The 23417-nt window shown below is 39.8% G+C and overlaps 1 protein-coding gene across 2 annotated transcripts; it reads right to left on the reverse strand.

The window, feature by feature from the left end:
• Window positions 1-59: 59 nt before the first annotated feature.
• CALU (calumenin) lies at window positions 60-23417 on the reverse strand. 2 transcript variants are annotated; one of them, XM_010831703.1, is made up of 7 exons: window positions 23337-23417; window positions 15499-15730; window positions 10245-10438; window positions 6365-6531; window positions 6107-6167; window positions 4084-4283; window positions 60-2442 (listed from the first exon to the last, which is right to left on the reverse strand). In XM_010831703.1, the coding sequence occupies exons 2-7, from the start codon at window positions 15717-15719 to the stop codon at window positions 2338-2340; spliced, it is 948 nt and encodes a 315-aa protein (XP_010830005.1). In that variant the 5' UTR covers window positions 15720-15730; window positions 23337-23417; the 3' UTR covers window positions 60-2337. The 2 variants fall into 2 exon arrangements, with proteins under 2 accessions (XP_010830005.1, XP_010830007.1); XM_010831705.1 differs by lacking the exon at window positions 10245-10438 and adding an exon at window positions 10512-10705.

Here is a 23417-nt window from a genome sequence, read left to right on the forward strand (position 1 = left end):
AACCCCATAATTCTAAGCAAGAGTTCCATTTCTTAAGAAAACAAAGGACATACACACCCTTCAGTGAATGTAAACAGTTTTATTTAGAAACAGATAGGTACCTGTTTGCATTATAGAATATAAAACTTGGTTTACACTCTATAAAAAATAATAACCAGTATCCAAATTCAAGACAGCTAGCATTCACAGAACACACAATGTGGGTGTGTAGCTACTGTTCACCAGCCTCAGGCTTGATTTAAACCAAAAAGAAAAAAAAAAATTCCAGGAGGGTCATTAGAGATTAGAGTACAAATGCTTACTGATGAGCACCCAGCATCCAGAAGTCGCTATCTTAGCAGATGGAGATTTGCTTTCTAAGTGCATGACTTTAACATAAGGCCTGGGTTCTCTGTACCTAGTGACCTGCGAGGCTCTCCTGCCACACAATTTGCACTGTGCCCTCTCCAAGCAAGGGTTGGTGGCATTATTAATTATCCCCAGTCTTCTTAACAATTCAAATGGGGAATCTGGAAGGCAGAGAATTTCCATTTCCTTATATGGGGGTTCAAAGAATGTATCCACTCTCAAGAGCTCAATGCAAAGGCCAGGGTGAAGTTACGTGATATCTGGCCTTTTACCAGGCCAAGGAGCCCACCTGAACATGATTGTGGAAGACCAAAGGATACACCTAGGTTCAGATTATAATAATCACCCAGCACCACCTGAATGTATTATCCAGAAAGATACATGAAATAATAAAGGTTATATATATATATATTTGTCTTAGTAACCTGAGGGCTAAAAACTTGGAATACATAATTCTTCTCAAAAGAGGTCCATGTGTATGAAAGGGACCAAAAAAAAAAGGCAGTTTCTTGTTATGTAAAATATAGGTGAGTTGGGAACAGAGGTGGTTTCTTCAGCTCTTTCTACAATGTTCCTCTCTTTGATAAGGACTGACAATGTTGATCCATGATAAACATTTTTTGGCAGCGGGGAGATGGGGACATAGGGAGGAATGGGTCTAAGGCAGGAAGGGTGAGCGACGGTCCTCAAACCAAAGAGTCCTCTCATCTCTGAGCCTTAGCTCAGCCTCTTCAGCTGACACAGAAACAGGCCTGGTAGTAAGTGGTTAGCATTCTGAGGTATGAGGATCCCTGGTAAATTCAGCAGCATGTGGTTTTCAGCAATCAGCCCACAAGGTAAGAACACTGCAACCAAGCCCCTAACTAATACTGCTATTGAACCACTGTCCAAAAGAGAAAGGGAAGAAAAAAATCCCCACCACAACAGCAGGTTCTAAGCTTTCATTTAAGGTGGTCCAATTCGTCTGCTTTCTTTTTATCTTAGGGTTTCTTAAGAGAATCCTCATTCAGTGACCGTTTCTCTCATTAAAGGCACTTTCAATGACACAATTGGAAAAGAGCACATTTTGACTGCAGTGAAATAAAAATTAGTTCCTTGGAACACCTGGGGAAATAGAAGCTGAATGGGGCACTGACTGATTGAATAAAGACAGGCTTGAGCACTTCAATAGACGCACACCCAGAAAAAAGCATGTGCCCTAAGAACACTTGGATTTTTTCTTTAGTTTTCCAGCTGTTTCTATTTATATCTCTGTAAAGAGATCACACTCACTACTTGATTGATATTCAAGACACTGGCCCCAACTTTTCCCACCACAGCTGTGCTTGACAAAATTAGCCAACAGCTAGTCTTACAGGGAAGGGGGGGAAAAAAAGGATGAATGAAATAAAGTCGATTCAAGCTTTCTTATAGCACAGGAATCTGTCCTTGCCCAGATAATGCTAGGACCTGGACATGAAGCAACTGAATGGAACATGTGGCCCCTACTACTTATGAAATACACTTATCAATAGGCAAGTTTAAGTGTTCTCTTTCTAAATAGTGGGGAATATTTCTTCCCTTTCCTCTCTCCTGAACATTTCTTATTGATCTCAGGCTTAAACTTAAGTCAAAATTATAAAAAATTACATGATAAGGGTTGAGAAAGAGAGAAGGGCTAATGTTTGCCTACAAGTGTGAGTTGCGGATGTTGATCCTTCATATCATACTCCCAACCAGAGAACAAATACAAAAATAAACACACATGTTATACATAATACAAAGTGTAAATCTACAAACACAAGTGTACTAATTAGAGTTGTTCCTCAGAAGCACGGTTTCCCTCCTGTCCCTCAGAGAGGAGGAGGAATGGGGACGGGATCATTTCTGTTATAACTTTTCATGTCTTAAAAAGTTTGTAATAACAGTCTCAGTAGCGCAATTTCATGTGAAACCAGAAGCTGTAAAAATAAATTATTTTGAAGAAATGTGGGTTCCTCTGTCTGCAGCTCAGAACTCATCATGTCGTACTAAGGCCTCACCAAAATCTGTGGCCTGGCTGCCCACAAATAAATCATACTTGTCAACAATCTCCTCCTTGGTAAGCTTGCCATCCTAAAAGCAGAAAGAACAGTGAACTGAGGCGAAATATAAGTTCCCATTTCAAATTTAGAAACACTGCTATCATATAATAGGGGATCTAAGAATTGTCAAGATTTAAGATTCTAATTCCCACTAAATTAAATGTGAACTCAGTACTCATGGCCCATCCCCAACACACACACACACGGAAGAAAAGAGCAATTAATATATTTCCTTATCAAGAAGGTTAAAAGGATGAAAATAATACAGCTGAATAGGACAATGCCAGCGGTATGGGTTTATTTCTTGGGGAGAAAATGCTCCCTTTTCAGCAAAATGTGGGACACCTCCTAGATATGGGTAAGAGATATTTAACAAGAGCCAGGAAAAATACTTCAAAATGAATCAAGTCACTGTCTAATAGGGACAATGAAATCTGTTACTATCAAGCATAGTTTTCAACTCCAAAATGTCCTGCTGCTGCTGCTGCTAAGTCACTTCAGTCGTGTCCGACTCTGTGTGACCCCATAGATGGCAGGCCACCAGGCTCCCCCGTCCCTGGGATTCTCCAGGCAAGAGTACTGGAGTGGGGTGCCACTGCCGTCTCCACCAAAATGCGCTAGCTACCAATCAGATTCCAGACAGAACCCCTAATGGAGGTCCAGATCTTATCTCAAGAATTAGCTAGGGCAGATTCCCAAGGGATGACTATGAGTTTCCTTTCCTCATGTCTCAGCACCTGGCTACTGAAGAGACTGAGCAAGAACTCAAAACAGACTGACCCTTAAAAAGGCTCATCGATAAGAAACTACATACAAACCAAAGATTAATCTAAATAAAAGAACATTCAGAATTCTAAAACCCCCCATCTTTAGACTGATTTTCAGTCTGCTCTAAGGACAACGTTCTCTGAAAAAGGTGACAGGGCTCAGTAGTAACACCACTGTTTCAATGAACCAAATGCCTTCTGAGATAATTGGTCAAGGACTGATGCTGAAGCTCCAATACTTTGACCACCTGATGTGAAGATTTGACTCATTGGAAAAGACCCTGATGTTGGGAAAGACTGAAGGCAGGAGGAGAAGGAGACGACAGAGGATGAGATGGTTGGATGGCATCACTGACTCAATGGACATGAGTTTGAGCAAGCTCTGGGAGTTGATGATGGACAGGGAAGCCTGGCGTGCTGCAGTCCATGGGGTTGCAAAGAGTCAGACACAACTAAGCGACTGAACTGAATTATAATACAGAAAAGCTGATTTATAAGCTACAACAAGCATACTTGATTTAAGAAGGAAATAATCAGCTTTGAGTAGGCAAAGTGAGACTGTAAAAGGTAAAAGAACAAAGGAAATAACAACAAAAAGGCAAAGAAAATTTCTTGGGGTTCCAAAGATAGTGGATGAGGCACGCTGGGCACAGGCTATACCCAGAGGCTCTTGCTGAGGCCTAAATTCCTCCCATGCTAAGAACATTGGGCAAAGGGATTTCTAAAACGAGAGAGCATAGAGCCAGTGCTGCCCTGTAAGTTTCAGTCGCCAACTTTAGCTCCATAGCAGACTTGGACTAATTAAAACCTTAGATGCTCTATGTACACTAATAGGAATTTTTTAAGCAATCTCCTAGAGACAGACTTGGACCACTGCTAGATTGCTTGGGCCTAGTCAGGCTTACCTTGTTTTGGTCTGATTCATAGACCAGGTGCCTGGCTTCTGCCTCAGCATGGTCATAATCTGAGGGGAGAATCCAGTCTTTGGTCTCTTCCTTATCCATCTTTCCATCACGGTTCTTATCTCGAAACTCAACAAACTGTTCTCTCTCCGTCTTGACCCACTCTGGCTCATCAGCATTTCCGTCATGGCTGTACATATCACCTGTATGAACAGACATCCATACATAAGATGGGTGTCTTCTCTCAAAGCCTGCCCCATGCAAATCTGATCTGACCTTTCTTCCTCACTCATTAGTTTGGAATCTCACAGGAAGTTATAAGGGTATTTTAGGTTGGAGAGATATTATGAAGTAAGGCATTTTCCTGATGATCTTGCAAAAAGAATATTTCAAGCTATTGGTCTTGAATGATATGAGCAAACAGAACTGTTTTAAAAAAAGGCAGAAACTGGGATTTTCAGGTGGTCCAGTGGTTAGGAGTCCATCTACCAATGCAGGGGACACGGGTTTGGCCCCTGGTCCAGGAAGATCCCATGTGCTACTAAGGGGGAACTAAGCCTGAGAGCTGAACTGCTGCAGCCCACTTGCCTAGAGCCCGCGCTCTGCAGTGGGAGGAGAGGTCACCACAGTGAGAAGCCCAGGCACTGCAACTAGAGAGGGCCTGCGTGCAGCAGTGAGGACTCAGCGCAGCCATAAGTATTTTTTAAAATGCAGAAACAAAGGGAGATGACTAGTGTCAAGAAAGGTAAAGACCAACTTTCGTAAGACACCTGTTCCCTGCATTCCATTTCACTACAAGGCAGTTAATTAACCTGACCACTAGTTTTAGAAAGATGTGGTTGTAAATCCTCAGGAAAATCTGAGATGTAAAAGTGTCTGTAAATGTAAAACAGTCAAACTGTCTACAGTCAATGCCTAAATATACTTTACAATGTATCTCTTAAAATGATGGGTATTGTCTTATGCTACTTTCTATCACATGAACTGTGAAACAATTTGGTCAACTACTTGGTAAGAGGCAGCTCCTTTTTTTTAAAGCAATGTTTAGGGACTTCCCTGGTGGTCCAGTGGTTCAGATTCCATACTGTGGATGCAGGTTCAATCCCTGATTGGGGAACTAAGATTCCACACGCCAGCAGTGGCATAGCAGAAAAAAAAGAAAAAAGCTGTACTTGAGAGAAACTGCCTTGAAGGTACAGCATCTGAAGTAAACAACTCGGAATTCCCTGGCAGTCCAGTGGTTAGGACTCCACATTTTCACTGCCAAGGGTGGGGTTTGATCCCTGGTTGGGGAACTAAGATCCCACAAACTGCATGGCATGGCCAAAAAAAAAAAAGGACAAAAGGAAACAAATTAGAAAACCTCTACAGAAACTACGAATAGAATACAGAGAAAAGGAAAGACGAAGAGGAATCATCAACTCCTGGTTGCTTACTCACCCAAGGGTCTCTTTTGTTCTGTTCCCTAGTTGCCTAATACCAGCCTAGGTCCCCTACAACTCCTCAGTGCCAATTCCACAGGGCAGCTGGGATGCGCTATTTTAGTGCAGTCCACTACAGCAGCCACTGGCTGCTGAGGAAAGGAAACGTGGCTAGTCCCATACTGTGTAGCCACAGGCTATGAGGAAAACAAACGTGGCTAGTCCAAACTGAGATGTGCTACAGTGTAAAACTTTTGAAGACTTGTGTGAAAAAAGAAAAAAAAAAATAACCCTTGATAATGTGGAAATTATAGTATTTTGGAAAGTTAGATTAAATAAAATACAGTTTTGAAGTGAATTTCATCTGTTTCTTTTCATTATTTTTGATGTGGCTAACAGAAAAGTTAAAATTACATTTGGGGCTCACATTCACATTTTGATTGGCCAGTGCTACTCAACACTTTATCATGACCCACTATTTCCCATGCTGGTCTGAGTTAATGATGTGCTAAGAGTTGACCCATGGAGTAGATTGTTTTTATTGGTGAACATATCTTCCAAAGTTTCCCAGGTTCTTCTAAGAAAAACACTAGAAACAGACTTACCAATATACTCCTCCAGATCAATGAAACCATCACCATTCTTATCTATATCTTCCATTGTTTCCTAGACAGAAGAGAATAATTAGATCTAGTATTTGGATGAATTAGTTCAGGCAATTATTTAGGACAAGTAACTGTGCTTCATTAAACACACACGTATATATGTGTTAATGTATATCTATTCAAGTATGGTTAAACCATAGGAAAGAGTGTAAGCAACAAAAGGAGAAGTTTCCATTGAGAATCCTCACTCTCACCCACCTGTACTACTATGTCCTTCATGTAGTCATACTCCTCAGGGTGCAGAAAAGCTGTGAATTCCTCCTTTGTGGCAATCAGGTCTCCATCCTTGTCTGCCATTTTAAACCTCCGCTCATCTCTAACCATCATCTGTTTATAGTTAAATCCATCATCAGGGTCTGGATCATCTAGGAAACAAAAATTTAGGTCAAATCTTAAAAGACTTCCAGAAAACATGAAAATGTATGGAAATCAATTTCCAAGAACAATAAACCTAGCATGGAAGAATTAACTTGGTTACTCAGGGAAAACTACAGCAGTCTAAAGGCATTCAGTTTTGGTGATCAAAGACTACAAAGTCAGGTCTGAGTTGAATGTAAATTCAACATGGAACCCTGGCTCTTGGCCTATGTGATCCGTTACATAAATGCTTCATTGTTATCAATATCTAGGCTACTAGAGGGCTTCAGTTTTCTAGTTATATCCAAGGGGCAGTGGTGGCTCTAAAGTCACATGGTCTGGGTTTGAATCCTAACTCTACTACTTCTTAGCCATGTGACCTTGGACAAGCAACTTAACTGTGCTTCAATTTACTCATCTGTAGAATATAGACAGTAACAGAGTTGGCCTCACAGGATTGTTACGAGGTTAAATAAGCAAATAAATACAAGTTAAGTGCCTCGAACACTGCTTGGCACAGACCTGGCTTTTAATACATGTTAACTATTGCTATGTTTAGGAAACATTATTTAAACATTTATTAAACATTAGGCTCTCATTAAGAAGCCAGATATCAAAGGCCTTCTATCCCATTACAGGCCATTTAGATTCAATACCAGAACAGCACCACTCTGAAAGGTCACATTTTAGTTTCTTTGGTCAATTCAGAAATACACCATGAGATACAAGTTCTGTTCACTACCCCCACTTCCTCCATTTTTATAAAATCCTAGAAAATGCAAACAAATCAAGTTACAGAAAACAGATCAGTGGATGCCATGGACAGGGCACGAGGAAGGTGAGGACTATAAAGGGACACAAGGAAGCTTTTGGGGGTAATGGAAATATTTAATTACAGTGAGGGGCTCACTGATGCATACAAATATGGCAAAACTCATCAGTTGTGCATTTTAAATATGTGCAGTGCAATAAACTGTATGTCAGTTATACTTCAATAAATCTGTTACAGAAGATAAATATTAGATTACAACCAAATTGAATTTGGACCTATCTGTTAGGATGCTGAACTGCACAAGCAATAGTTATTGTGGCTCAGCTGGTAAAGAATCTGCCTGCAATGCAGGAGACCTGGGTTCGATTCCTGGGTTGGGAAGATGCCCTGGAGAAGGTAAAGGCTACCCATGCCAGTATTCTGGCCTGGAGAATTCCACGGACTGTGTAGTCCTTGGGGTCGCAAAGAGTCGGACACAACGGAGTGACTTTCACTTCATTTCCTAAGAATCTAGAAAAATGAACTTCAAATTGAAAAAATGTGAAGGAGTTCATGGCAAAAAAGGGGGAAAAACAAAACAACTTTTCAATCTGAGTTGCTATATGGACCAAAATAAGATAACACGTGAAGATATTTTGAAAAGTAAAAGACACCACATTAAAGGTAAGAAATGATTATTCCCAAAACATATTGATCAAATAAAAAAAGATATAGCACTAGTTTTTATTAACAAACAAACCAACCCACAGGGCCCCTTACTAACACTACACTATTGACTTTTGATATTGTAATTCAGTCTTTCCATACTTTTAAGTACAGTCAAAAACAACAACAATAAACTATTGCTCTATTTTGAGTTAAGCAACTTGAAGCTTCATTCTTTGATGAGGTCAAAATTCAGTAAGACAGTTTACTGATTAAACTGGGGCTTTGGGGACCCTATGTGTATACTCAAAGCCATAATAGATTAGAGACTGAGAATTTAAGGAAAATACTACTTCACTCAGATACTAAGTCATTTCTTCTAAACAAATCATCAGTACAAACTATGTAACATAAATAAGATAACAGAACTTACATGTTAAGAGTAGATTCTTAGCTGAGAGCCCTCTTTCCTTAAGTAAAACTTGGTGACTAGGATCACACACACATATATGAGGATGAAGAAGAAAGCTACAGAACTGTATTTAATGACTAAACTCGCATGCCTATCATCACTGCTCAGAGTGCCCTATCTGTCCTAAGCACCAGTTTACTGGGCCAGCTGGCTTGCACACAGTGAAGGGTAGGCTCGTGATCTAGTTTTGGTTTTGGTATCGACAGGGCAGATCTTAGCATCTCATATTTTACTTGTGGTAGAGATGGGGTTAATGTTCCTTTTGTGGAAAGTAGGTATTAAGACAGACCCTAATTAGAAGCTAAGATGATTTCTACCTTAACTCAACTGAGTCAAGAACACATTTTCACAAAAAACTCCTCAGCACTTTTGGAAGGCGCCTCCTTACCCCAGCACTGTCCACCCTCAGGCCGCCAGGGAAAGATGCCTTATAAAGACATTGTTTCTCCAGCCAGTGCTTCAGCTCATGCAGAGTCTCAAGTCAGTAGAAATACTCATTACATTGAATCATTGGCCCTGTGAGGTAACAAAGCTCTCAACAGATTTGTATGCACATAATCATAAAAAGAGTTTAAAACTCCTTCTGGACAGTGAGTGCCTAGGTCTGAGCTGAGATTTAGTAACACATCATTCTGTTGAGATCACCAATTGCCTACCCAGTACTTTGTATTTATAATTAATCCCAAACACATCATGAAGCTCTGGGTCTCAGCCAGAGAGCAAGAAGCATGGTTGTCTCTCTATCTGCACTGATTTTTTAATACATGTGTTCTTAACTGGGAGGATATGTTTGGTTCTTGGCTAAGTGTCAAGCATGAGAGAGGTGGCCACTCTTGTCTTAGGAATGAGAACGAGCCCCACACAGAAATAAAAATCTGTTCACCAGAAATGCATGCAGTCCTGTAATTAACACGGACAGCTGGTTATCCAATGGGGGAAACAGACCATCATACAGTCATTGCCTGTTAGTGATGGAGAACGCCTGCTTTCACCCAGAAATTTATTTCATTTCCAGAATAAAAATGCAAGAAGTAACATTTATACATTCTTGTTTCATCTCAAACTGTGACCACGTACAAAAGAGGAATATCACTAACAAAAACACCCTAAGTCATCAACTTGGTAAGATCGCCACCTAGCATTTAATAGCAGGCAAGTGGAATAAGTAAAAGAAAATTACTAACAGGTGGCCCAAGCATACAAGCTACCAAAACAACAAAAAGCAATCAAAGTCACATTGATTTGCCTCGAAGCATTTGCAAAGCAGGCTAATAAACTCATGTGTCAGAGAAAACAAATGGGAAATACTCATTTCTAAACTTCAGTAAGCAGACATATTGAAATAGTTAAATTTCATCAAGGAATGCCATTAGACTTGATCTTTATTTTAGCAAGGGAAGAGAGTAATTTTCCTCCTATAGTCACCAGTTACAAAGAAATCTAATTTGGTTTAAATTTCAGGTCCAACGCTTTAATGTGACCATGTCAAGAGACATCTCAAAGCCTCCTGCTTTGCATTGTTGGTACAATGCAGCCTTTTGAACGAGAATTTACTCCAAAAATGGTCTCTTTGAGGGATGACAGCAAGAAAAAAATGGGAAAATATATCTGAAATGCTAAAAGACGTAAAAGATGTCAGACCTTAGAAAACCAAAATAAAACAAATTTTAAAAAATAATATACAAATTCAAAATTAATAAAGTGAAGGAGAATCAGCACAGCATCAAACTGTCTAAGATAAGTGTAATTCCTTCCTTTCCTTCACTGCTTGACCCATTTGTTTCTTTGACTCAAGACCATGGTCTCCACCAGGCTGACACCTTGCCCCTTACCCAGGTAAGTGCCATAAGTCACGTTTCTGTACTCATCCCAGGAGATTAAGCCGTCTTGATTCAAATCAAACTCCTGCCATTGGTTTTCAACATTGTCATATATGTATTTCTTCTGGGCGTGCTTAATCCAGGATTTCAGCTCCCCCTCCGTCACAAACCCATCTTTATCCGCGTCTATTTTATCTACAATCATTCTACAAGACAAAACAGTTACGTTTCAAGGTGCCGGCTCCACAAGGCTTTTTCCCCCAGAGAGTAGGGACCTACCTAAAACGTAGCCGTAGGTGGCATTTTTATACTCCTCCCAGGAAACGAGGCCGTCCTCATTGAGGTCATGCCCCTTCCACTGCCGCTCTACGTCCTCGTAAATCCAGCGCTTTTGTGCAAATTTAATCCAGTCTTTGAGCTCATCCACAGTGACAAACCCGTCCTTGTCGCCATCTATTTTACTTACAATCTTTCTGTAGAAAATGCAGAGAAATCCAGCAAGAGGTTAAAAGGACACAAGGCTCTGGACTTAGCCAGATGTGTGCTGTGGCCACGGGTGTTGCCCAGGGCTAAAGGATGGAAATAAAAATTGTCTCCAAAACAAAACTGCCAGATGGGCAACTGAAAATTTTTCTCTTGAGTGCCTGTTGCTGGTCTGAAATGAGTCATCCAGATAAGACAAGCACAGTCCATGGCTGGTGTACTTGGAACCAAAAGCAAACTATGGACTATCCCTTTAGAGGTAGGTTTCAGCCAGTGGTCAGAACTTTGGAGTGAATATCCTTTCCTATCTGGGTTCTTCACTCTTAGTATCAAACAACATGCAAATTTTTATATTTTTTCTTTATTGCTCTTAGGAGAATCTCTATTTCTGGGTAAATAATCACAACCACTGACTTGGTTTTCTAAAAATTCAAAAATTGTAACCAGATTTTTCAAAAAATTAAGTCTTTTTTTTAAACCAAAACACTTTTGCTAAAAATATAAAGATATCAAAAAAGTTCCAGGATCAGTTATACCTAAAGTCAAGATTTTTCTTTTAAACCCCAAAATAAGTACAGAGACATAAGCATGCTTATACATAAAAAAAGGGGGGCCAGCAGTTATTATACACTATATTGAATTGGATTTTTACATATAACCACAAAAACAGAGAGCTCTGAAGAAGTAATGTGGTAAGAACATACATCCTTGATTATGAGAATGTTAATAAGCTGAGAGGGTTAGGGTGCAGATGATAAACTAAACTACAAGGCTAAAGAATGAATATACTTTGCTCTTCATAAGCTTCTTTCTTTCAGCACTGTCATATTAATAACAGACATTTTAAAAAGACTTTTTTAAGGATTTCAAAATATGTGCATGATATGAAAACTTGTTAAAAGATGCAATTGCTTACTTATATAAGCTAAAACTGCCTATGTAAAGTCACAAGAACTTTTTTTTTTTTTTTTTACAATTTTACACCCCAATTATTTAATGGCCTAAGAGCAGTAATATTCACTGACTACATTCTTTAAGAGAGCCAGGAAAAGATCATGTAAACACCCCTTGGCCCTTTGTAGGGAGGCTCAAGTCAAAAGAACTTTAAATCAAAACTTCTAATGGAATTGACACAGTAGAAGTCCATTATGCACACTTATTTCATCACATGGAATATTTTAGAAAGAATTCAAGGGTCAAGAATAAATAATTTTTCTACTGTTAAAAAAAAAACTTCTATTGGAACTGAAATCTTGGCATACCCCTATGCTCTACTGTTTGTAGGATTGAAAAAGACTGTCATTTCCCAGTCTGTATTCTTATGAATACAACATTGGAAAGTGATTAGAATCAGAGAATATAAGTGACACAAATTCACCTCGATATTGATTGATATGCTGTTAGCCACGATTGTCTATTACTTAAATCCTGTAATTAACAAGCATTTTCCTTCAAAGAATCTTATAGTTTTTACTCTAAAATATTTTTTTAAAAAGGTAAAACAGTAAGTGTTAGTTGCTGAGTTGTGTCTGACTCATTGCAACCCCATGGACTGTAGCTTGCCAGTCTCCTCCGTCCATGGGATTCTCCAGGCAAGAATACTGGAGTGGATTGGCATTCCCTTCTCCAGGGGATCTTCCCTACACAGGGAGCGAACCTGGGTCTCCTGCATTGCAGGCAGACTATGGTTTGAGCTACCAGGGAAGTCCCCTAAAATACTAAGAAGTCACCTCAAATACCCTTCTGCATCTACATGGACATGGGACAAAAATTTTTTTGCAACTTGAATCTGTAGAATCTTAACAATATTAATAAATTAGCTTTTCTTACTCTTTGGGGGGCTGTGCTGTGCAGTATGAGAGGTCTGAGTTCCCTGACCAGGAATAGAACCTATGCCCCCTGCACTGGAGTGCAGCATCTTAACCACTGGACCGCCAGGGAAGCCCCAACAGATTAAGTTTTACCTGTTCAAAAACCTCTACATTATCTATAATGGAATCCAGTTTGTGTCTGAAAGGCATTGGCTACCAAGAGTTCCACTGTACTATTAAGACAAAAAAGGCAAGGTACTTATTCCCGAAAGAAAATTTTAAACTATTATTAATAGCCTAAAGAGAAGCATCACTAAGATAAAAAAGGCATGACTCTTTAAGATGGGCTTTTCCTAATGAAGTTGGCTGAATGCTATTCTATTCATCCCAACAGAAATATCCCAAATGGTTCAATTCAGACGTTAGCAAACTTTTTCTGAAAAAGTCAAATATTTTTCACTTTGTGGGCCACATATCATCTGTCACATATCTTAAAAACAATAGTAAAAATAACCACGCAACTATTTAAAAATAAAAAAGCTATCCTTATCTTTCTAGTTATCCAGCCTGCAGGCAGTTGTCAAAGTACACTGGAAGTGGGCACAGCCTATTTTTGGCATGAAGCTCTAAACTCTGATCTTTAAAAGCCCATGTTAATTTATAAAGCTAATGGTATTATATTTCTATGACACTGGAGAACCCTACAAATGCATGATGCCACTAAATAAGTATTTACTCTAGGACAGACACAATGCACTTAAGTGGATATTATGTCATTTCTAAGAGGTGACATATGCCTCTACATTTCAAAAGGCGTAAAGCCAAATCCTTTGGCTTTTTAAGAACCTGGGTCAATAAAAGGATTCCAGGAGGGTTCAAAATATTCCAGAAATTTTAAGGATGCAAAATTTTACATATATTCATATACTTGCACTTTACTTTAGCTTTCATCAGACTGCCAAAGGGATTGGGCCTGTGACCCAAAAAAGGATGATGAACAGCTCTACTTCATTTCTATATCAAAATAAGTGAAAACTTTACTAAGGACCACCACCTCAAATTGGATAAATCATCAGGTGAAGGACACATAAATGAAAATTAAGTATATTCAGACTGCTTGGGGTGGGGTAAGGTTGAGAATACACACAGAAGAAAAAAATGTTCTATTTGATTATTCATAAGAAAAAGAAACTAAAACCTGGATGTTAAAATTGTTTTTAAGTGCTTCCTGTAGCTTTTTAGATATTATTACTAAAGATTTAAAAATAGTAGTGAATTTTTGCAACTAGAGGTATAAACAATGCTCTGATTTCCTAATAATCACTGGCCTCCTAGATAGATGGAAAGGGGAAACTGTCGTACCTAACCTCTGGTGTACAGTCACATACCAAACAATGTTCAAAAATGCCATAGTAAGCTACTTTAAAAGAAAAAAAAAGTTCACCTGGAATTCTTGCTTTCAACAGTATATCACCTTATTAATGGGCTATTCGTTATTATTTCCACATGTGGGAGAAGCAAACCAGACTTGGTTCATTCACACATTCCATGAAAAAGATCATTTTAACCATCTTATTCTTATCAAATATGATAAGAATATCACGTGTTGAACTTTTGATATTTACTGAGGACTAAAAGAAACATTTTTTTCTCTACTGAAGGCTGTTAGCAGAGCAATCCCAATACTTGCACAGGGCCAGAACACCGACTGCCACCAAACCTAGAGGCCCTTTGTTATCTGACAGTAATTCTGCAGAGACGTGTGCAGACCAAAATCTAGGCTGGACATGCATGTTATTAACAGGCAAGACATGACGACTGAGAACACCCTCATGCACGCCTATTTTCAGCTTGGAATGTTAGCACAGTTAAGAGATTAAAAGTGAGCACAGTCCTTCAAAGTCAAAAAACAACCTAACAGAAGACTGACTCTGATACGCTTGTTTTCTCTGTTTTCAATGTTTTGGGAAAGTTTCTCATTCTACATGGCAAAATCTTTGATTATTTCTGTCAGTGTTTAAGAATACTGTATCCTTCAGTTGGCAGATAACTCACTGAAAGAATAAATTTATTTTTAAGTACCACTCAAAGCAAACCCTATAATGTCTTCTAATCACAGCACTATCCATGGGAAAAATATTTCTGGAAATTCCTATGTGATATAACTTTTCAGACAACTCTGTTAAATTTAGTTCAGAAAGCTACACAGATGGTCACTATTCATTGAAGAGAAAATGTTCACCAATTAACCTGCATTTCCTTAAAAAACAAGCCTTTGAAAGAACTAAAAAAGACATTCTCAGACTCTCAGTTAGAAATAATCAGCTGGAATTCTACCAAATCAACTATTTAGGTAAAAAGATGCCTTCGGAGAGAGCCACAGAACCTGACTATGGCCCAGCTGTTTACTGCAAGAGCAACACATACTCTGACAATAAGATCACAGCTTAATACAACCTTCTGAAAGCCAAGGTTGATTTGGTTTTGCTTTTAATTAAGCAAATACCCGAGAATGAACCAAAGAGGGTGAAGGACATCCTTGGAAATCATAAACTACAGAAATTAGTCAGTCCAGGGGTCTAATTTGCAGTTTATTATCCACTCAAAGACTTGGCATGGTCAACAACAAAGGTCACAGACTGCTTTTAAAAATTAAAAGCAACAGTGTTGAGAAAATCCCCATGTAACGTTCCTTTGGGATCAAGATGATGCGGTTTAAGCCAAGTCCTATAGTATCTGGCACTTTAATGCAGAAATGACTTTGTTTTGTAGAATGAGGTAAAAACTGTTATTCAATGGAGAAATGAGGAAAGAGATTAAATTTTAGCGGTAGCAATTCTATGGTTAGCTTTCAGCAGATGTAGTTCAGTACAGCTTTACTGGGTGACTGAGATAGAAGAGGAAAAAAAGAATGAGTTGGTTTATAAAGAAAGGTCATTACTCTAACTAGCCCCCTGCGAGCTGGCACTTACCCAAGTCTTTCCTTGCTCTCTTCTGGTGTCAGCTGATCAAAGGTTTTTGCTTCTTCGGCACCCAAGAAGGCGTCGTGGTCATAATCAAAACTCTGAGCATCATTGTGAACCTTGTCACTGAGCTGAGGCTCATGATGTACGCGGTCCTTCTTTTCTGTGGGCTTGCTCAAGGCAAAGGCCGTGCACAGGGACAGGCACATAAGAAACTGTCGCAGGTCCATGATAACCAGATCTTAAAGAAAAAAGAAAGGCAGTTCAGTCAGTATGCTTAATAATTCAACAGGAAATTAAAAGCTCAGACCCAGTAAAATTATTAATGACATCATCCTAAATACAATTATTTAACCCATAAAAAAGTATGCCAGAATATGAGACTTTCTAGTTTTACTCCGAGAAATTTTCACCACTCTCCTTCGTCTGATTGTAGGCTGACAAGGAATTACAGGAACAAGGAATTACAAGGAACATCCATCTTATAAGCAGTCTCCCTTTATGCAGACACAGAAAACGAACCTGTGGACATAGAGGGGACGTGACTGAGCGTGCATGCATGCACATGCTTCTGAAAGCTTATCAATGTTCTTTTTCATGCTATTCCATCAAAACACCCAAATCACATACAAAGATGCTTTAATCAATGATGATATTTTATGATTAAAAAATGAAAAATGAACTAAATCAAAGAATTATTAAATATGTATTAAACCACCACTACCACCACAAAGTAGATATAGTGACTGTTACATTCCAGAAAAGTCTATGAAAACAACAAAAGCATGTTGCAAAACAATGTCAAGATCTCATTCATATAAAAAGCAAAAATCAACTAACCTCTCCAGGTTGCTTATGTTTACATAAAATATAACATATATGCATGAAAATGGTGTGGAAGGATAAGCATTTATCTATAAGTAGCAACAACGCCCTAGGCTGAAGAAGAGATGGGGGTGGGGTGGTGAGGCTGGGATGGAGAGAACTTTAATGCTGTACTCTGTTGTGCTATCTTCCTTTTTCTAAATGAGTACATTACCTTTTTGTGTGTACTTTTTAAACAATATGATAAACATTAATTTCATTGTTAGGTAGCATACATTTTCAAGCCACTTCTCCTGACTGGAAAAGGAGACATATTTATTCTTAAGGAAAAAAACATATATTTATTCTTAAGATACAAACGCTATTTTTCAAGTAAAATAACACTGCCCAAGGAGAAAAACACTCCAGGCTACTTCAATAATTGAACTAATCAATCAGATCAGTGGAAGAGTAGAGAGAAAATTAGATTTAGTGGCTCTCTCAAATGTCACAGTGAGTATCTCTTTATTTTAGGACAAAATGAAACTTTCACTGCAAACTACAAATAATTCTTTAAATAAAATTCTTTAGAGATAAGGAATGAGTTTTATGCTGTTATTCTGTGACATATTCAAATGATATCTATGATGTTAAAGGCTTACAGAATCAAGTAAAAATCAAGAGTCATAGCAACAGTATCTTCCTTATGCCTATTAACAAGGTGACCTCACATTTAGGAAAATTTTATAAATGACTAATTACATCCTCAGAATAATAGCCTACCAACTCTTGCATAATACCCTGACAGCTTTTGCAAACTGCCATTGTTATAATATAAATTAATGCTTAAACCTGGGAACACTATCAGGGCCTGGGAGGGATACTGTGTCAAGTTTTGATACTGTGTAACATACAGAAATGTAACAGATTGACTCATTGTGATTTAGAGGGAAAACTACATTTAAGATTGAGACTTAACATCTTGATCCAGTGATAAAAGAAGAAGGTCAGCGTAAAAGCCAAGTGATTCAGCTTTATCATTTATCCATCTCTCTATCCTTTCCCTTCAAATTAAACTCAATCCTGCCCCTCTACAGGTTCCTTCATTCTGTCAATCAATACTTCTCAGGTCTTCATAATCCAAAATCAGTCTTTCTCAGACCGCACTATTACTTCAAGCGTGCTCTTCCCTGTTCCTTCACCCACATAGTGTCCAGGAACTCTTGTCTCTGTTTCCACACCACCTACTGTCTCCCTGCAATCTAGGTTTCTACTGACTACTGATGAAAGTGCCTAAAAACATCACCAAGGACTACCTACCAGACAAAGCAATGGTTTCACCTTCATCTCTCTGCAGTGGGCAATGAAAAATCTGTACTTTAGCAGATATTTAAAAATATACTTTTTGTGCCCACGTATATCAACTCCTGGCTGTTCGTGCTTGTGCTTAGTAGAGTTTGACTCTGCCAGTAGTGTTTGACTCTCATGGACTATAGCCCACCAGGCTCCTCTGTCCATGGAATTTTCCAGGCAAGAATAATGGAATGGGTTGCCATTTCCTCCTCCAGGGGATCTTCCCAAATCAGGGATTGAACCTGTGTCTCTTCCGTCTCCTGCATCGGCAGGTGGGTTCGTTACTACTAGTGCCACCTGGGAAGCCCCCTTGGCTGTTAGAAACTTTAACAAAAGGGCTCTTGTTTTATGAATACAGACCCTAAAAAAGACTACCAAATTTATTTAAATCCATACATATAAAAATGTCCATTAGAAACAAAGGGTATCTCCCAAGACAAAGGACATATAACGTGGAAAGATGTGAGAAAAGTATAGAACAACTTATACAAGCCTCCTGAAGAACTACATCAGCAGTTATTTCTGAAGCATCTTTCTCTTTTCAACCAAACTGAAACCAAGTAATAGAAAGCTAACAGACCCTTTTCTTTCTCCATCACGATAGCTTGCTTGTATGGCTTTTTACCGCATGATCTAGATGGGGCCTGACCAGAGGTTTATCAATTTTGTCTACCCTTTCAAACAATAGGGGAAAAAAAGACTTTTGGTTTTTTCTATTTTTAAATCTCTATTGCCTCTGATCTTTATTATATCCTTCCTTTTGCTGACTTTACCCATCCTCCCTGGTAGCTCAGATGGTAAAGAAGCATCTGCTTGCAATGTGGGAGACACAGGTTCGATCCCTGGGTCAGGGAAGATCCCCTGGAGAAGAGAATGGCAATCCACTTCAGTATACTTGCCTGGAGAATCCCAAGGACAGACTACACGGTTGCAAAGAGTCAGACACGACAGAGTCACTAACTCTTTCTTTGCTGACTTTAGCTTTTGTTTTTTTCTTCTAATTTATCTTAGGTGGTAGGTTAGGTTGTTTGAGATTTTTGTTTTTTCTTTTTTGAGAAAGGACTTGTAGCACATGATCTAAAGGTAAATCAATGGTTGTGAAAAATACATCTTCCCACTTCCATTTTTCAAGTGACTTATAAGTTTCTCTCATTCAAATTCTGCCCCTCCCTCACCAAGGGTAACACTTAATTGTTGATACTGTTCAGTTGCTAAGTCATGTCTGACTACATTTAATATTTTTTCTTAAAAGAAAAACAAAATCAGAAAACTAGACCTGCACTGTCCAGGATGAGAGCTGCATGTGGCTACCAAACACCTGAAACATGGCTAGTGTGAATTAAGGATGTGGTATGTTACACTTTACGATAAAAGAATGGTACTTTTGTATGTACTGGATTAAATAAATTATTAAAATTCATTTCACATGCTTTATTAATAAATGTTGTTCAGTCGCTGAGTCATGTCTGACTCTTTGTGACCCTGTGAACTGTAGCCCACCAGGCTCCTCTGTCCACGGGATTTTCCAGGCAGCAACACTGGAGTGAGTTACCATTTCCTCCTCCAGTGGAATCTTTCCAACCCAGGGATGGAACCCACATCTCTTGCACTGGCAGGCAGATTCTTTACCACTGTGCCACCTGGGAAGCCCCTTGTTTTAAATATTCACTTGTAAAAAAAAAAATCCCCCTCACCCCAGCCCCCTGACCAGCAGGAATCTGACTGGGGATTGAACTCATGCCCCCTGGCAGTGGAAGTGCAGAATCTTAATCACTGGATCCCCAGGGAAGTCCCTCACCTGTAAGTTTAAGATTACATATGTGGCTTGTATTACATTTCTATTTCACTGTGCCATGTTACAGACATAAATAAAGGGCTAGAACAGAAAATGTATCAAGTTACTACCATACTTTTGCACTATGTCAGCCATAATGGTTTCCTACAAAGTTATTTTCATGAATTGTTCCAGTAAATTTATAAGGAGAGAGAGGTAATAGCATAAACTTGAATTTCTCTTAGTAACAATGATAGCCTTAAGAATCAGTTTTACCCATTCAAAAATTTTCTTGAAAGCTTTAAATTCTTGCCATTTCTCCTTTCCTTCCCAATCATTTTTAATAAAAATGCACTGGTCACAGAACAGTTAAAAGTAAGTTGATTCAGGGAAATTTAGAGGTCTGGATTAAATTCAGCTTCTCAAGAACATTAACAATGAGTGACCCCACAGTTATTCTAGTTGACCAAAGACCCATTGCTCAGTGTTAACAGTGGGAGAAATGGGCGTGGTGGTTAAAATGCCAGTTCTGTGAGTTGGATATTCGGGGGCGGGAGGCGGGGAGGCATTCCTCTGCTGCTGCTAAGTCGCTTCAGTCGTGTCCGACTCTGTGCGACCCCAGAGATGGCGGCCCACCAGGCTCCCCCATCCCTGGGATTCTCCACGCAAGAACACTGGAGTGGGTTGCCATTTCCTTCTCCTATACTGCAGCAAAAGCGGAATCTCAATGCTTAAGCATCTACCTCAATTGGGAATTGAGGGCAAGAGTCTGATAGCAATTTAACAATACTAAAGTTCTTGTTATAAGGTCTAGGAATTAAAGCCACCTGGGGATCTACCTGACATTCTTCACTTCCAGACTTTAGTACCACCAATGGATCATACTAAGGTAATAACATCACCCTTCATGATTTGATGAGAGTTGTAATAATGACAAACCATTTATTCAGCGTTTCTCCAGCAATCAATGGATCTGGATCTGTTCATTAATACATTCTAATTAAATCATTTGTGTGACTGAGGGTATACCTTTATAAGCTAGCCAAGTATATAAAAGTGCAAAATTTGGCTGTAGGAGAAAAGCTTTGAAATGGCTACTACTTAGGTTTCATTAATTCTATAACCAAAGCAACCCAGTGCAAACTTAAAATTTTTCTTGCTAAAGAGTAAAAAAATTTCCTTAAGAAATAAATTCGAGAAACACTGGGAGAATGAAGGTTTCCTTTTGGCTGATGAAACTTCAATAAATTATTAACTGCCAAAGGAAAGCTATGTAAAATGTAGGGGCAAGAGTTTTGGTTTCTAATTGCAATTTTGCTGTGCATATGTAACATGCACAAAATTCTTGGGAATTTGGTAGTTATTTTAGCTCAACCTTCCTTTAGTGCCAAATGTAAATAAACAATTTAAAATCCTAGATGAAAAGACCTATCTACTATGATCACTCCAGCTGCAAGTGGTCTGTATGCTAAGTCACTTCAGTTGTGTCCGACTCTGTGAGACCCCATAGACGGCAGCCCACCAGGCTCTCCCGTCCCTGGGATTCTCCAGGCAAGAACACTGGAGCGGGTTGCCATTTCCTTCTCCAAAGCATGAAAATGGAAAGTGAAAGTGAAGTCGCTCAGTCATGTCTGACTCTTCGAGACCCCATGGACTACAGCCCACCAGGCTCCTCCGTCCAAGAGTACTGGGCAAGAGTACTGGAGTGGGGTGCCATTGCCTTCTCCATGTGGTCTGTATATATTCCTCTAAAGAACTTTATAGAACTTGTTTGTACCACTCCACAATAATGATCATAGGTTATCTTAAGTTGTCTCCTTAGCTCCTCTATAGATGTACTTTAGGAAGGCAGGGATCTCAGCTAAATATAAATTAATACTCATCTGTAATCCCTAATGGACTTCCTGTGGCTCAGTAGTGAAGAATCTGCCTGCCGATGCAGGAGTTGCTGGTTTGATCCCTGGGTCGGGAAGATCCCTTGCAGAAGCAAAGGGCAACCCACTCTAGAATTCTTGAGTGGAAAATTCCAAGGACAGAGGAGCCTGGTGGGATACAGCCCATAGAGTTGAAAAGAGTCAGACATGACTGACTGAGCATCCATCATCGTAATCTCTAACACTGTGTCTTGTGCTTTTTGTATACTAACACATTTTATTGCATTAGTTGGACTGTACTTGGCAGCAATACAGCTCCTGCCTGCCACCAGTGCTTCCCATCCCCCAATTCCCCTTACTGGATCTGGTCATCAGCCAGCAACAAAAAAAGTGCTATTTCAGCTGTCTTAACTCTAATACATAAATTACAACATCAACAACAGCCATATTTAAGAGTTCAAAGAAAGACTGGAACTAGGACCCTATGGCCTAGTAAGCATCTCCAATGGCTATTCCTGACTACACCTCTGTGCTTCCAACACCCCTGGCACAACCATGCATGTGCCACACACAGAGGAAAACGTGTGTTAAAATCAATGAACGGATCTCTTGTACTGATGCACTGTACAGAAAATGCCCTGAGTATCTTTTGACACATCACTGGATAAATGCAGGCAAGTGATTACATTAACAGTGATGATTATAAGTTTACTAGCCATTCAGGCATACTCAATGCATCTTTGTTAGCTCGTGTTTCTCCTAGTGATTCTCAAAACAGTCCTGTTGGATACCCCTGAATCCCTGTAAATCTCAGATTTAGGCCAAGATAAACAAACTCATCTTCTCTCCACACAAATACAATTTACAGGTTATCTGTGGAGCTGCAATAGTACTAGATATACATGAATTCTTCAACGATGACCATCGTTTGGTCCTTGGTTAACTAAATCTACCGAATGAGGTCAAACGTGCATGTGCCTTGTGTCAAGTTCCATTCTATAGCAAAAATATAAGTTATCAGAAATCCTATGGTTCTCTACCTCTAAGCTACAAAAACAAATCATAAGAAACCTTATTTCCAACTCATGCTTATTTTATGGTTCATGCCAGGAAGTGACTGCAATTCAATTCTCAAGGACATTATCCTGGGACTTTATACACTTAGGACTTCAGATCAAAACTCCTACTAAAGTTTTAGCAGGGGATCCAGGGAGCTTTTTGCCTTGAAGCAAAAGCAGCTTTCAGAACTGAAAATCACTCAACTCGATCAGGGCAGCTGTAGGGAATTAAGTTTACTTATGAACTCAGCATGCTAAAAATCAGAACTAGGATCTGGGGCTAAAAGCAACGAAACCATGTAATAATACAGTTCTTTATTGGAGTTTTTAAAAATTATTTTCCGTCGCTGACCGAGGCATGCAGCCAAACATGCTAGAGATATTCGTCTTTTCTTTAAAATTATAGACAACTTTAAAAAAAAATCACATAGGGTCTGTATGCTTTCTTCCCCCCTCGTTTCTACACCCTCCAAGTCAGCGAACACGACTTTCTTGGCAGATGCAGATGTCCTCTCGGGATGTGGCTTTGGGGCGGAGCTGGCAGACACAAGCAGGCCCAAGCGTGGGAAGTGGCAGGGAGCTGTAACAATAACGCTATCTGACTGCCCTCCGACCTTCAGGAGACAAACAAGCGTGACCCTTTAGGATGAGGGAGCTGGTGACTGGCGGGGCCCACGGCCAGAGGACGTGGCAAGCCAAGAACAAAACAGTACCCCCACAGGACGCAGAGCGGGGAGTAGGAGCTCTCAGGGCCCCAGGCCCCTTCCCAGAGCGCGCGGGAAGGCGAGCGGCGGCCTCTAATCCAGGCTGCACGCCGAGGGCCGGGCAGTCATGAGCAGTATCAGGCCCCAGAACCACAAGAGGGCAGAAACGGGGACCCTGAGCCAAAGAAGCCCTGCCGCACCGGGAGCGAGGCCCAGAAGACAGAAAGAAAGTGAAAAAGGAGACGGCGGCGGCAGAGGAACTGTGTACCGTGGTACCTACCTCTCTCCGTCGCACCCACAGCCCAGGATGCCGCTGCCGCCGCTCTCCTACCGGCTTAGCTCTGGCGCGCAAGCCCCGCCC

This window comes from Bison bison, unplaced genomic scaffold, assembly GCF_000754665.1.
Source record: "Bison bison bison isolate TAMUID 2011002044 unplaced genomic scaffold, Bison_UMD1.0 scf7180017864530, whole genome shotgun sequence".
Taxonomy (NCBI): domain Eukaryota; kingdom Metazoa; phylum Chordata; class Mammalia; order Artiodactyla; family Bovidae; genus Bison; species Bison bison.